Source organism: Oryzias melastigma, linkage group LG14 (genome assembly GCF_002922805.2).
Source record: "Oryzias melastigma strain HK-1 linkage group LG14, ASM292280v2, whole genome shotgun sequence".
NCBI classification, from domain to species: Eukaryota; Metazoa; Chordata; class Actinopteri; order Beloniformes; family Adrianichthyidae; genus Oryzias; species Oryzias melastigma.
In genome coordinates this window covers 26,101,736-26,118,224 of record NC_050525.1, presented here as the reverse complement: position 1 = coordinate 26,118,224, position 16,489 = coordinate 26,101,736, and the positions used below count along the sequence as shown (strand labels likewise).

The following is a 16,489-nucleotide window of genomic DNA, read 5'->3' as shown; positions in this document are numbered from 1 at the left end:
TTTTTTTTTTTTTTTTCCTTGGAGCTGTCAAAAGTTGAGGGAAAAATGGCTTGAGACAAATCACAGTATACTGGAAAGTTTTTGTGATGCAGGAGAGGGCGCGCAGACACTTACAGACATGAGTGGCGGGCGCTCTGAGCCAAAGACGAGCGTGGCTGGTGAGGCGGGAAAAGCGGGAAGAAGTGATGTCAACACGGATGTGGATAAAAACAAAGAAAATTCCGAACAAGGCACAGAAGTTTCTGCAAAAACCAAATCAAATCAGCAGTAGGGAAAGGTGTTGAATGGTGAAGCTCTCTACAGTGATTTCTGGCAACGTCTGGCAAACCCTCCCGCCCCCCAACCCCGCCCCCTTCTCAGTTTACTGAAAACCCCACCTTTTTTTTTTTATTTTAAATATTTTTTTAAACCTTTTTTTTTGTTTGTTTTTGTTTAAACACACAAAACATTCCATCTACGTCTGCAGACTAGACTAAACAACGGCTTGAAACCAGGCTGCTCTTTAAAACCTCTCTACGGTCCGACCTTCTCTAAAAGCGATCCAGCTCAGAAGCCCTTCTTCAGTCCCCCCTCCCTGCCCGATTCACTCCCCCCCAATAAAAATACTGCTCCGTGTCCCGAGGAGGACTTTGGAAGCGAGGGGGGGTCCGGTTGAGATCAGATGTAGTACTCCTTCTTCTCGTCGGAGTTGGTGTGGCCTCCCTCGGCGTTGATGATGGCCGTGTCCGCGTCCGCGGCGTCGTCCGCCCCTTTGGCTTCGTGTGTGAAGTAGGTCCCTGAAACGAGGGAGGGCGGAGTCAAAGAGCTGATCAAAACCTGCTGCTTAGGGAGAAAGAAGCTTCAATTATCCTCCAGCTGATCTGCCATATTCACATTTTCCTGCTTTTCATGCAGAATTACGGATGAAAACCATCGATGGAGACGAGGATCGCACCTTCAAATTAACCTCGTCGTCTTCAGTAGAAGAGGACACTTTAAACCTCATCTACACGATGGGTTCACCATCCTGAGCATGACACGCTGCAGGGAAACAACTCTACATGTGACGAGGAGGGAAACTTTCTAACCAGAAATCTGTACATGAGAACTGGACTGAGTGACCCCTCCCCCTCGACGTTCCAAACAGGAAGTGTCTGCTGGCTCCAAGAAGCCAAAACAGACTTATACAGAGAAATAAACAGCTTTTACTAAGTTATTTTAGTGTTCAGACTAAACATTCTTGCCCTGATACCTTTTTTTTTTTTTTTGAACATCTTCTTGACAATAGACATGTGAACAGTGACTTCCGGTTATCGGATTGAGAACGGCAAAGCTGAATTTCTGAAGTTGAACGCAGTTTAACACACTTTTATGTAAATAATTAACGGGAACCTTAACAATTTCAACAGAAAAAAGGACGATATTTATTTATGAATGTCCTGCCGAACTTTATTTTCAATTATATTGTTCACAAATTAAAATACAAATTTAAGTATTCCTTCAATGTTTGAGAATCTATTGAAAATATCAACCTTTCATTTGAGCAGATATTATTGCAATGAGTTCTATTTTGCTTGACGTTATTCACACGTGTTTTAAGTGTGATTAACACAAAAACTGATGGAAATTCCTGTTAGCCACATTGAATAGGAGCAGACAAGATGCACATCACTGCATGTTGGCTCCGCGTGTTTTAACTGCGCTCAAGGCTAAATCTAGTTGTTGGAATAATATGTATTTGGTGTTTTTTATGGGTATTTTAAGAGGTAATTTGTAAAAATAAGAATGTTTACCAAGTGGCACAGTGAGTATTTTATAAAGCTACGTATTTTCAGCTTTCAAAATAAGAGCAGCCAAGACAAAAGTTCAAATTTGGCCATAAGCATTTAGTAAATTATGTGCGAATAATCCTTTCAGTATATATTTTTTGCCGGTTTCAAATTATTTTTATCCTTGTTTGCCTTTATTATCCCACAGGAATCAGACATGATTATGAGCATCAGCAAAGTGGAGCTACATCAGAAAATAACAAGTTAATAGTTTTTCTTTATTGTCAGACACGTTGAATTTGTCTGACTTCAGCTCTGATTTTAGAGATTTTGTGAACACAGAAATGTAATCAACCTTAACTGGACGGAAAAGATCTTCTGCAGATCTACGTCTCATCACCGTCATGGAAAGCTAGCGGTAGCATTAGCATCAATTAAAAGAAGAAAATCTGAATGATCTTCATAATCAAACAAGCAGCATTTAATCAAGTTCCTGTAACATTCGTCTAATTATGACCGGGTTGTCAGAGAGAAATAATCCACGACTCGTTTAATATCATCTAGAGGATTTTGGGGGAAGCAGCTGTGGAGCGTTCTGCAGGAGGAATACTGACATTTGATCTAAGAGGGAAAACAATACAACCAGGTAGGACATTTAGAAAATATTGTACAATTTCGGTTACAATTGATCAGATGGCCTTTGATAATTTAAAAAGTCAAAAAATTGACTTCATTTGGCTGGAGCCATAAGTAAAGCATTTTCGGTGAGTGACATCACACCGACTCTGTCCAGTTCTCTGATACAGTCAATGGTTCTGACAGGTCTTGGCTAGCTTTAAAAAAGATTTACTTGTTAAGTTGCTATAAATATTATCAGGTGCGACACCCAAATTACCAAGAACAAAGATTGACGTGGAGCTTTCCAGGAAGAACGGATAAAACAAAAACAAAGCTGCAGATAACAAGATGAACACACGTTATTTGGCTATTATGTTACTGGCTCCGCCCACTTGAGATCAGACTGGTTGAATGACACTCGTGCATTAGAGCAATGCAAACGCACTGGAGATCTGATGCAGAGGAGCCAGAGGAAATCAGACTTTAGCCTTAATTCTTGTAAGTGTTCAATACGACCTGTTGGCCGCAGCACGCCCATAGATAAAAATGAGCATGGTTATTTTAGCTCTTTGGGCTCACCGAGTGATTTACGACTTTGATCCCCGTTTCATCCCCTTTAGAACAGTAGGGATTTAGTAAGATAATCCAGCTGACACTCTGCTTTAATGTGTTGGTAAACTTCCCATCGAGTTAACCCGAGTCGCTCCTCCTCCAGCGGTTTGAGAGTGCCGCTCGTGTTCACTCCTCATCACTTGACATTCTTCACACATGCCTGTTGGCCCTCACAGATCTTTCCATTACTCTCACAGGTTGGTGTGGAAGAAGTTGTGAGCAAAAGTGATGTTTTTAAAAAAAAGGTCACGGCGTGATCAACAGACTGATGAATCCATTAATATTACATATTTAGTGTGAGAAAAGGGCACTTGTTTGACGCACGCACGGCTAAATTTAATCAGCAGGCCCTGGCAGTTGTTGACACGCAGCTGTGAAGCTAACGGAGTCGGCGTTAGTGTCTGGAAAGGTCAGGCCGGCTGCACGTAATGAAGCGCGCGGGTCAGGAGGACGCTGTGGCGCTCCTTTAAACTCCAACCTCACGGACGCACGCCGCTTTTCCTTCAAGTTCAGCAGGTCCACGTGTAAACGTGCACACAGAAATCAGAGGAGACGCTCCAGAAGAAACGATTTTCTTCATCTAATGCTCCACATTTACAAGGCTTCCTCCTCTAAAGTGGTTAATGTTCCCAAATCCATTTCCTCCTGCATGAGAAACAGCAAAGTGTGAAATCTGCTATAGATTGTAATTATTCTGCTGCGATGCGGCCGGCTTTCCACATTTGTCATCGTATTCATCAGGGCTGCATGGAAAATGTAATTTTACTCATCATCAGTACTAACCCGTGGACGTCTCTATCCTTTAGATACCGTTCAATTATGTAATCAAACAAGAATGAAGTGAGCAGGACACGCTGGATGAGAACAAAAAAACAGTTTGGGGAATGCATTATTATTTGGAGGACTTTAAACATTAAATAAATCTAAACTACTAAAAAAACAGATTTTTTTCAGTTTCTTTGTGGTGCAAAAGTTCTATAAAACATTAGATTTTTATTGGTTAACTTGAAAACCCACTTTAATTGATAATTAAATATATTGGGAAAATTAAGATAAAAAAAAACAAAAAAAACATTTTTTTGAGTATTTTTTTGTTCAAATAGTTGTGAATCTGAAAAAAAACATTTGAGTGACCTTCTGGTAGAGTGTCCACCCTGAGACTGGAAGGTCGTGGGTTCAAATCCTGGCCGAGTCATACCAAAGACTCTAAAAGTGGAACTCAGTGCCTCCCTGAGTGCGGCTGTGTCTGCAGCTCACCACTCCCCCGGGGGATGGGTCAAAGCGGAGAACAAATTTCACAATCATGTGACAAAAAATTGGACTTTAACTTGTAGCTGTGATAGAGAAGCTACTATCAGAAGGCCACAAGCTCCATTCTGAGGCTTCCACTTGCAGACAAATAGATCCATGAACGTCTTTGTTGTCCTTGTCCGAGCTGGAATCTGGCTTAAACTGTGCGACTAGATAGTTACCATTTTTGTTGCACAGCTAATGCTAGCTTGGGGTTTTGAGGGGCTGTAAACGTCAAGCCTTTATTTATTAGTGTAGCGCTTTTCATTTAGTTGGAAGCACAAAGGGTTTTACATAAAGCAAATAAAAAACAGAAAAAAGGAAAAGTGTTTAAAACAGAAAAAACTCGACAATCAAAAAAATTAGCACCCTCACCAAATTCCTTCTTCCACCCACCCAGCAGTGCGCCGCTCTTTCATGCTAACTGGCGGTGCGTCGCTACGGGTCTCAAAACGAAAACTTCCTTTATACTTCTACGACCCAAAAACCTCCAGCACTCCTCACGGTCAACAGGTGCTTGATTTTTCTGTGATCTTTACATTTCAGATTAATTAATTTGTCCTCCAATCCCACACATTTGTCTCCCTACAACCGGTTTCATACCTTTGTGTCTCGCAAAGTAGCGACCTAAGACGATGAGTAGGCAGAGCATGGCGAAGACGACCACGGCCACCACTCCCCCGATGACTGCGTGGTCCACCGTTCTCGGCGCGCCCTCTCCGGCTCGAGAGTCTGAAAGCAGAGGGAAAAAGAAAATCAATGCGGGGAACAGAGGCGTTCAGACCGGCTGCTACAAAGCGGGAACAGCAATCAGCCACCAAAACCCCCGCGGGGACGTCTGACAGCGAAATGTGATAGAGATGTAGATTACACTTAATGCTGGAAGCTTGCAGAGCCCGAAATATGCTGCTTAACAACACTGGAGCATGATTGTGTTGGTCGCCTGTTGCTGGGAGTCGAGCCCACAGAGCTGAGTAAATTTAGAGCTGCTTATCAGGCGGCGTGAACGTTGTTCTGCTGTCTCGGAGGAGAAGACGTCAAATATAAGTGAGGGTGCATCCATCATGAACTTGAAAACATGAGACACTTTTACCTCTTTTAATGAATTGAATAAAAAGCTTTATTGAAACAAAAAAAAAATAATATATATGTTTTAAAAACTGCTTGTTGAATAGATTGTTTTAAAATAATGACATAAGAAATATTTAACCTCAACAAACAAGTTTAAAGGGAAATCAAACCCTAAATGAACTTTTTCAAGGCTGTTGACCTCTATAAACAGGGATTTAAAAATGCTGTCTGTTGACAAATTTTTGAAAATTTAAACAAACTTATTTAATTCTTGAAATTATAGTCATAGAAAGTATATGTCTGTGTGCTGCCCCCTACAGGTTGAAACAATATATTACAGTTGACTTTTGTGATTGGTCAGATGGTTTAAGTCCCACAACATTCCAGAAGTTTCACATCATTGCGCTCCACAGCTCCAGTATAAAAGCCCCGCCCATATTTGAACGCTCAACAACGAGAGTTGTAGCTCGTGACGCAGAGAGAGGCGGTGGGGCTCACTGTTGATGCAGAGGGCAGCGGAGGTCAGTCCGCTACGCTGAGAGAGGCGGAGCTTGATTGCTCGCCAACCCAGACCTTAGAAAACTGGCTAGCCGCCAGTTGGGTTGGGGGGGAGGTCTGCTTCAGCCTCCTGAACCTCATGATTTTTTAAAATTATTTTCATCCAGACAATCATAAAAAGATCCTTCAGTTACCTCAAGCTAACCTCACTGTGACTGTCAATCCCAGATCCAGACCACACCTCCCCCGCTCAACCCCGCCCCCTTTTGTGCATTTTTCAAATCTGGACCTAGAATGGAGTCAGCCTCCACCTGCCCAGTTTGGTGACACTTTAAAGCTGCATTCACACCAGACGCGATTTGTGCATCAATTTAGCGCCTTACATTAAATTTATTGTTTGACGCCTTGGTGCCCCGACTGCAGAGCAACCGCCAAAGTTTTCTAGACTTCATTTGTTGCCACATCATGAAAAACATGGATGATGTTGAGCGATTCGTCTCTAAAGAGATGCTAGAAAGCTCGTCGCCATGTCTGGGTTCACCAGATCATTCAGAGTCTCTCTGTGTGCGGCGTACTTCACTCCTGTTGGCCGTTTTAAACGTTACTTTCATTTGTCCGTGGTCTAGTTTGAACATTTGAGGTTGAGCTCGCCATGCTGCCCTCGCTTGACGCTAGCCACTGTGCTCGCTAGTTCTGGCGGACCCTGTTTGAAATAGTTTCTCACATCGGTGGGTTAAGAAAATGGATGGGAGCGGCCATCTTGGATTTATTTTACCACCCTTTGATTGAGTCACTGAACACGTCACGTGCCTGATTGGTTGATGGAAGTTCACACCGGACATGAAATCAGCATTAAGCTTAGATGCACAGCATTTTTCCCTCCATTTTTGCCCTTTTCGTGACAGATGTGAGGTATCAGAAGGTGAATAAGACGCCAACGTCTCCTTTGATAGATGATGCTAATGTGGTGGCAGAAATGTGACCGTCTCTGCTGTACATCAAAATACTTTCACATCCGTGTTTTTCAATGACTTATCTCCTAATATTTTGTGTTTATTTGCATAATTATGATTTAATGGAAAATTTTGATAAAGTTGTAAACCACACAGAGTTTTCTTAGAACATTGTAATAAGGACACTTCTGTTCCATTTCTCTGATGATGGAGGACGTCTACGAAGAAGACTAAGATTAAAAATTGTGTTTCTGAGTATTTCTTCATGATATGAATCAAGAGTTAAATGAAGTTTGAACTCTGGGTGTATGAAGTAATTTTTGTGCCACCACATCTCGAGGTTGTGAGTTCAAAATTTCCTAAATTCCAAACAGAATTTAATAAAGAATAAAACTTCAGAATTTGCAAATGTATATTTAAAATATTTGCTTTCAAAAATTATTTTCTCACGTCTCTCATCTCACTTTTTCTTTTCCCCATCTTTGATTTTATGTTTATAAGTTTCAGTTTAATTTGCAAATTATGAAGTTTAATTCTTTAAAATTCACATTTTTGTGCAATTTTGGAAATTTTGATCTCAAAACTATGACTTTTGTTTGCGATATGGTGGCACAAAAGTCACTCCATATAAACAGAGAGCTCTCAGTAATGGTGACGGAAAGGGGGGTGGAGTTGCTTCATGCTAAAGTTCCCGCCCACAACTTAGAGGTGAATTTCTGAACTCCTGCCGCTCTGCAGAAACTATGTCCTAGAAATGATACAAGTTTTTTTTTTTTTTTTTTTTAAAAACGGCATCATGAAAATGGATAAGTTTATTGTAGATGCTTTATTACAGACTCAAGGTCCATTTGACACAAGAAAAAAAAAGAAACACTCATGATGATACAAGTATAAGAACCAATTAAAAATATTACCTAAAATTACCAAGTATTGTAAACTTAAAAAACGAAAGATTGCCGACTTAAAATTTTAAAATTTAAAAGTTTAAAAGAGGCAAACATACCAAAACCTCCAAACTGGGGACATGTTTATTGGTTCATCTTTCTTTATTTGTGGTTGTTACAAAGTGGTTTGTTCATTTTGGGGGTTTAACACTTTGGAAAAGTCAAAAACAGGAATTGTAATCCCAGAAGTGAAACCAGGACACTAAACGGCAGGAGTTTTCATCAGTCGGATCATGTATCTGGAGCGTCCATTAGCTGGAGTGAGTCACTAACAGCAGATCTCCATCCACAGACAACACAAGACCAACACTTGATGAACAAACAACGAAACATCCTCATCCGGCCCACAGGACTGCGCTCCCGCGGGGAGGGCAGAGCCCCTCCACCTGTCAAACTCAACAAAACATTACCTGAGAGATCTAATTGCTTATTTTGACTTCAGATTTTCCTTTTTTGTGCTTGGCAGATTCAATTAAAGCGAGCAGGAATCCTTCTGACATCCAATTCGCTCTTGTCAAGCTGCGAGACTTGTGCTTTAACACACTTCCTTATTACAATGTTAATGTGGACTTTGGCTCCCGGGGCGGCGGCGGCGGAGCTGCTGGTCAAGCCGGCGGACGCTCGCGCCGGATCATCCTTGATGGCTCTAATCAAACTTTCCAATTCAAATTAATTTCAGAAGGAAGGAAATAAGAAATCGTTTAGGTCCACCTAACAAACAACCTTTTTTTGGGTGTTTCATGTCGCCTCATGCTATAATAGGTTCTGCCGTGTGAATTCCAACGACCCGGCTGTCGTGTCCTCTTGGTGTCGCTAGAGAGAAGCTTCTGTTCAGTCAGAATCCAGGAGTGCTGCATTTCCTGTCCTCTGTGCTCCCAACATCCAAAAAAAATGGAAAGTCAGAAGATTTCCGTCACAAAAACACCTAAAAAGCATCCAAACACTTTCTGTGGACTTTAATGAGCGGGAACCGGCTCTGAACGCTCCATCCGAGCAGAAAAAGCAATTAGCATGTCACACCAGAAAGTATCACTTATGTGCAATTAGTTTTGCTGAGTGATATGCAGGCTGAGTGTTATTATCTCACATAGGGAGTCAGACTTTTAACTGCACGGGTCATTGTTTTAGGAATGAAAGAAACGTGGATTTCCCTCAATTATAGCAGTTCTTAAAAATCATGTTTGAAACTTTCTGCTGGATGAGGAAGAAGAAAGATCCACATCAGAGCAGCAGTTGTGACCGTTTCCTTTGAGATTTGTGACCCAGATTAAACAATCCGAAATTTAAAATAGTTTTTTTTTCAACTTTACAAACACTCTGACTCTTAAATCTAGAATATTTCTTTTGCTTCTGTTTATTTTGGCTCTCTGTTGCTCCGTCTTTGATATGAAATGTCAAGTTTTTCACAGTAAAAGCTGAATAATTCAAATGTATGTTCTGAAAAGAAACTAAAAAAGTGATGAAAGACTATGGATTTATATCAACAAAATGGGAAAAAAAGTACTTAAAAGTGTGGGTTAAGTTGTGTTACTTCATATCAGCACCACTTCAAACTGTTTTAATCAACTTAAACATATTAAAATGTAATTGAACATGTTTATAGTGTAACCCTATTTTGTACCATGCACTGAGGAGTAAAGAGGAGCAAGAACAAGATTTTAGATTTCTTGTGATTAATTCATCAATTACAGACATTTAAGAGCATTATTATTTTTTTGTGATTCTAATTTTTGCGTCAGATGATAACTTCCACGTTAACGCACACCTGGAAGAGCATTATCATACCACAATCATTTACATAAAACTATTCTAAATTGGTAAATATGTTTATGTTTAGCCATAATGTGCTGTTTTGTGAAGGGACTACAGATGGAAACTAGAAACTAGAAAAGTTTCATTACCTGCAATGGTGCTTGTGTGGATGATTTCTGCAGAATGTGGTCAGTAAAGATACTGAAGCAATTAACTCTAATAGCTGGATAATGTCCGGAATGAGATGAACGTTTTGATGCCAAACTTGCATAATTTGCAGAAAGTGCACATAAATTTGAAAAATCTCTTGAAAAAATTATTGAAAAATCGTGAAAATTTCAAGAACTTTCAAAAATTGCGTAAAAATTCATAAACACCAAAAGAAATGTCCTGAATGTCCTGGAGGTTCTGATACTAATGTTGCATGGGTTTCAAAATGCACAAAGAATTAGAAGAATTTTGTGAAAACGATCGCAAAACTTGCAAAAAAATTAAAAGATGTGTAAAAAGTATGAATACCAAAAGTAAAAACATGAATGTCCTGAACTTGCTGAACATTTTGATATCAATGTTGGATAATTTGCAGAAAGTGCACAAACATTTTAAGTTATGTGGAAAAAAACAAACAAAAGAAACGTAAAAATTGGCATAAAATTTCAACAATCGCATACAATGTAAAAAAAGACTTAAGTAATAGTGCAAGCATGAAACTCCTGAACCTGCTGAATGTTTTGATTGCAGAAATAGAAGAATTTACAGGATTGTGAAAAAAATCCCATTCATTTTCAATGGGGCGAAAAAAACACATAAACTGCTTAAATCTTAAAAGTCATAAAATGTACAAATACCAAAAGTAGAAGCAGGAATGTTCTTAACAAGAAAGTCTGATTGAGTTTTCAAGAATCAAAAAAACGTACGAAAGAATAAACAAGGATTAATAATAAAGAAAAACCAGATTACAAAACATTCACACATTTAGCTATTAAAATCTGGTGCAAGCATCTGTACTTTTTAAGATTAATGTTTTTGTATGGAGTCCTGATAAATTAATAAACTAAACTGATTTTAAGGTGTCTACAATTATTATTTTTTTCCTCATTTTATTAGTTTTTTAATGCTAATATTTTGTTTTATTTTGATTTTTTTTTTCTGATGTCCAATTTCCCCTCAAGGATCATTTTTGGAGTTGAATGAAATTAGTTTTTCAGACGGTTGTGAATGTGAGGGAAAATTGGAGCATCTTTTTCCAGTGGTGGTGAGTTGGGAAGCAGAAAGGGTAATTAAGGCACTTAATGTAGCTTCACTTAGTTTCTGCAGTTCATTTAAAAAACTCATCTTAGAATGGAAATGTTGGCAGGACGAGTTATTTATTAGGACTCCGTTATTTTTCAAGAACATTAGCAAAGGAAAAAAGAAGTGTAAAGTATTTTTTTAATTAACTAACAAGCAGCTTTTATTGTTTTTCAACACAAGTATTGCAATCATTTAAGACTAAGAATGAAGTACTTAAAAGAACTTGTGATTAAAAGCGACCCATCATTCTCTACACAGACCGTCTGTGTTTGAGAAAATAAGACTTGTTTGCTTTTGTGTTACATCATTGTTGCTGGGGCTTACCTCAGAGCCGACACGCAGCTCAGTCTTACTTTAAAATGTGCTTGAAGTATAAATGATTAATCAAGAGCGAGCTTCAAACAAGGTGTCCACGGGGCTAAACAAAGCACGCAGCAGTCAATCACGAGTGGTCATTTCGGCGGGGAGAGGGAAGAACACGGCGGCGTCTCGTATCTCATAGGACATATTGACGGAGGCGTGATTTGAGACGGAGGAGATCTGCTAATTGGATCTACTAATCTGCTAATTAAGCATTAGTTATTTCACTGGTGCGCCTGTGGACAGAGCACCAATCAGGCGGGGCAGAGACGTGCTGGTGGGCTGTCATAAGAGCACATTGGCTTGTCAAGATTCACCTCCGTTGCCAACAACACTGGCGGTTAAAGGAGTGAATGTAATTAAAGTCCCCGTGAACCTGTTCATTGAGCCCACTTTCAAAATGTCTGTTAATTCTTACGCCTCTCGGGCAGCACGCTACGCGCTGAACATACAGAGCGCCTTGGCCGAGGGTTCAATGAGACTTTTTCAAAATGTCAAACTGCTGTTTTTTTCTGAAAGGCTGGCAGAACATTAAAACCACTCAGCAAACAAGAAAGCTCTGCGAATAGGTCAAATAAAGCAGAAGGGGAGAGTTTTGAATATGAAACTTGCTGACAGGCGGTGGAAGGATTTAGTCGTTTTCAAGGCTCAAACGTCTGAAAAGGTGTGAAGCAAAAGCGTATTGTGATATTCAAGAACACTGCAGCACTAAAAACATCGTTAGACAGGCGAACGAGGAGTTTTAATAAGATGTTATTATCAGAATGAATGCGGCTGTAGAAGAGACAGCTATCATAAGAAGTATATAAAATACTATAAAGGTGGGAAATTATCATGACCTGGATTACAAGGATATTTTAATGATTCTTTCTTCTTCTTCTTCTTAAAGTGAAATATATATATATTTTAATTAAGGTTTTTTTTTTTTTAACTTTTCTTCACAGCAAGGTTAAATTTTGCCCTCAACATACTCAATAACTCCTCAAAATGTGCCTAGTACACGGGGAAAATTAATTTTTGGCATAGCGAATGACCTCAAACACAAATGGGGCTCAAAAAATTAATTGATGGTGGCTTCCTGAGGTCAAAGGTCATTGAGAATTTGGTTGTGGCTGTAGACTTAACTTAGTAGGATGTGTGCAAATTTGTGAAGATATCAAGCAAAAAAGTAAAAAACCCAAAAAGTCACATTATGTCAAAGGAAAAGCCCTATATTCACTTCTTTGAGTTTTTAAGCACATTATAATGTTAATTCCTCACAATGAACAACCCCAAAGCAGTATTTTGATCTATTCACACAGCCCCTTCCAACCCACAAAAACGAGCGGATCCCAACATTGTGATGTCACAAAGAGAGGAACAGCCCCTTCCAGGAAGAGCCTGCACTGCCAGCTCCACCCCCAGAATAACGCGAACACTTTTTCTGCGAAACAAGCGGAGATTTTCAAAATGCTATCTATTTATATGCATGACATGCACATCCAACGCTGCAAAAGTTCCAGTGTTTGATTTTCCTTGGGAAAAACGCAGACATGCTGCCGAGGCCGACTCTAGGATGATGTCATGAAATAGGCGGCACCCACAAGTTCTGAAAGGCGGAGACTGAGAGATCGAGTCGGTAAGAAAATTCCTCAAAGCGTTCTTTAGTGTGGCAAAGGTAATACATGATCATATATATGGATAAAGTTTACTCCAAGAGTCTCAAGAATAGCATTTTATTGGCCCTTAAAAATAAATCACTTTTTCAACCTTCTATAAATGTAAACTCCTCCAAAGGATTTTCATCTATCTTGTGACCACCACAACTTTGAAGTTGTAGATTTTGAACGGAATGCCAGAATATTGTGAGCCTTTAATGAACGAATCTTTGGCTCAAGCTGAACTAAACAATTTAGGATAAAATACGACCATATTAGGAATGTGGGCGTGGCTAAAAGAAAACCTGGTTGCCAAGGAAATCCAAAAAAACACTTTTGCAGAATCTTCTATAAAATCACATTGAGCTGTTTGTTACCTCCAGATGATCAAAAAATAAAATAAAAATAAAAAATAAAATTGGAGTCTGGTGATGAAGAATGTTGGGAAGCAACAAACCGAGTCTCATTAAACGTCAGACAAATGCAGTTATTCCATCAGATCGCTCAGCTTTGACCGTGAATGATCTCTGATTGGGAGTTTAGAGGAAAAATTTACAGGTGTTCAGTTTTTCTTGAAGAACAATAAAAATGTAAACCATGAACTCTCTGTAGCTTACTTTAAATTGAACCATGTGCAAAAGGTGCTGCACAAATTCAAGTCAGAAAATTGCTTTAAACAAAAAGTGAATCTCTCAAAATGGTGATTTGATCTGAAGCTGCTCAGTTTAGTCTGATAGAAAAATGGGAAAACTTTGTTAGAGTTGAAAATATCTGATCGATCTAACAGCAAAAGCTGTTGCTCAATTGCTTATTTTGTATCATTAAAAGATGCTAACTTTACTTAAAATTAAATAATTCTCTTGAAGGCCAAAAATGTGCATAATAAAGTAAAAAATTTGGTTGCAACAAAACATCTCGATGAATTTATTGGTGCTTTACCGAAACGTTTAGAGGATAAAATTCCACTAAGTCAGTGCTAGTAGAATGAATATACGTGTATTTTGGCTTAAATAAACAGCAAAATGTAAGCTTTGTTCTTTTGGTTTCACCTGTTTTGTTTTGTTTAATTTGAGGCAAATCAAAGAGAAACAGGTGAATTTGAGACGCAGGAGCCTGCAGTCTTTGCCTGAAAACATTCCGTTTTTTTGCACTCACTGCTGTTGTCTTCAATACGATGGAGCATGTCAAGCCTCATGTGAATTTTTATGGAAAAATGACATGTTATGTTAAAACTGCAACTGTAGGAGGACTTCTCCACAGGGGTGACAGTGGAGGAGTCTTACTCAGGTGAAGTAAAATGTGACATTTCAGCTGTTACTGTGGTGCATTAAGGCTTTCCAGAAGAAGATGCCAATCATTTTTGCAAATAACTACTCTGCAGGAAGCCTGAGACATGTGGAAAAGTGCTGTTTTCAGCCGCTTCCATCCCTGCTGCTGAGCTTCAGACAACTGTGCACTGGTGTGATGCAGGCATGAACGGTGGCAGGAAGACACAAATCTGCAAGGACACCGCATTTCTGACACCTGAGCATCACCATTCACAGTATGGACAGCCTCACTTTCAATAAGATTCTACCTGAACAAGAGTAACAGCTATTTCGCTGCACAGAATAAAACCGTAAGGATTTTCCTGGTTTATGATTTTTTTTGTCTGTAATATATACATTCGTTGCACTTAAATAATCTGTAGCGATGCTGTAGCCTGATTAAAAATCCTTGTGACAAAAAAAAAAAAATAAAAAAACACTTTCTGTTGGTTTTATCTCCATAGCAACCATATTATTTTTTGGTCACCTGGAGGTGATGAACAAGTCTACGTCATTTTTAGAACAATTGGCAAAAGTAAATATTTGAATTACCTTGGCAACGGAGGTTTTTAGCTAATCCCGCCCACATTTTTAACATGTTTATATCATATGATATATCATTTTGTTCAGCTTGAGCCAACGATTCATGCATTAAAAACTCAGAATATTTCGGTCAAAAATACGTGAGCAACAGGGGAACGCCACTTTATAAAATTGTCACGCTAATGCTAATGAAAATCTAAAAACTTTTAAATCCAACAATTTTTTTCAAGTAGCTTCCTAGTGATACTCGGGGAGTTAGGAGGTGATGGTGGCATAGCAATGATATGAATACAGTCCACGTTTGTTTGAAAGAGGGAAATTGTTTAGAATATTGAATGATGCCGCGTGAATACTTGGGAAAGTGGGCGGAGTCACCAGAGAGAAAAGTTTGGGGTGGGCAGCGGCCGTCGGAGGAGGATAAGAGCAGAAAAGTCTGGGTAAAACTAAAAGGGGACCACAGGAATAAAAAAAGGAGGATAACCTACTAGAGGTGGATGTATGGATCTGAGTATCGATAGTATCGATATCAAGGTGAAGTATCGATACTAGCATGATGAGATCAATACTTTTGTCAGTTTCTTTTAATACATAGTAAAGAGCTTGAATTTACTTACGGAGTTCATGCAAGTTTTGCGTTTATCTATCTGCTTAGTTGGCAGATGGAACAAAAAACTGTCCATTTTAAATAAAAACCTGCCCAATTTGTGTAGAAAATATCCCAATCTGGTAACATTGTCTACGCCAACAGACTTACATTTACTTGTAGTTTAATTTTTTTAAACTGGATCCGTCTGAACACTGGAAGAAAACTAAAGAGCAAAAACTGGAGAAATAAAAGAAACATTTTTTTTTTTATTATTATTAAAACAGTCTGGTGTTTGCTTTTTGTTTGTATTGATTAAAGAGATAATTAATAGAACCTTATTCTGAAAATAATTTATTTCATTGCTGCAAATTCAAGCCAAATATACCAAATACAATCCCAGTAAATAAAGAAAAGCACAAAAAGATTTAATTTTACAAAGAAAAATCTCCGGATTGATGTAAAAAGTGTTAGCCCCTAAATCTAAAGTAAAGATAATAAACACACAACCAAACCACAAAAACAACACACAGTTTGGGGCTGGTTTTGTAAAGCTAATTAAGTTTCTTTAATTAAAAAAATAGATTAGGGAATTCTTTGTCCACAAAAATTATCATACACAAAGAAGTACGTTTATTTATTTAAATAACTCAAACCCTTTTTCTAAAACTAAGATCAATAAACTTTGATGAATGAAAATCAACATATTTCGCTAAGTTAGTAAGTAACAGATATTGAGAAAGTTTGAGGAAGCTCCTAAAAAAAATAACATTTCATATTTTTTCTTTTTTTACAAGCATAGATAAAAAGCATCAAAAACCAAAAGTGGGTTTAGCCTGTTACGGATAAGTGAAAATTGTGTTCTTGTTTTTACTGCTAAGATAAACATTCATACTTATGAGCCTCTGAATCATCTAAACGCATCATAACGAAATGCTTTGACCATTTTCATCGCTCACACACCACAGCTGGAGGAAGTCTGCTCAGAGGAAACAGAAATCTAAACGACTCGGATAATGACTTGGAGTTGGTCAGTTGGTCCGGACGGTGTTGGCGTAAATCAGGTCTGATCCAGTCCAGAACGTTGCATTTGGTCTGTATTCAGACTGACATCAACTGGAGATTTCTGTTTTGAACCGACTAAACAAAACCAAAAAAAAAAAAAAGGTAAACTGAGTGACGCCTCCACCCTCACGTTCCAAAATAGAAGTGCCAGAAACCGTAATACCATAAACTTTTACTTAGTAATAATAATTATTAGTCTGATACATTTTTCTTTT

General features: G+C 38.6%; 1 protein-coding gene across 5 annotated transcripts in view; it reads right to left on the bottom strand.

The window, feature by feature from the left end:
* The window catches only part of LOC112142621 (cell adhesion molecule 1), a 565,507-nt gene continuing 549,018 nt past the window's right edge, over positions 1 to 16,489 (bottom strand). For all 5 annotated transcript variants that reach the window (XM_024266107.2, XM_024266110.2, XM_024266109.2 and 2 more), the window contains 2 exons: positions 4,872 to 5,000; positions 1 to 776 (listed from right to left, as the gene is read on the bottom strand). In XM_024266107.2, coding sequence (XP_024121875.1) covers positions 658 to 776; positions 4,872 to 5,000 — 248 coding nt within the window. In that variant the 3' untranslated portion in view covers positions 1 to 657. The remainder of the gene's footprint in view (positions 777 to 4,871; positions 5,001 to 16,489) is intronic.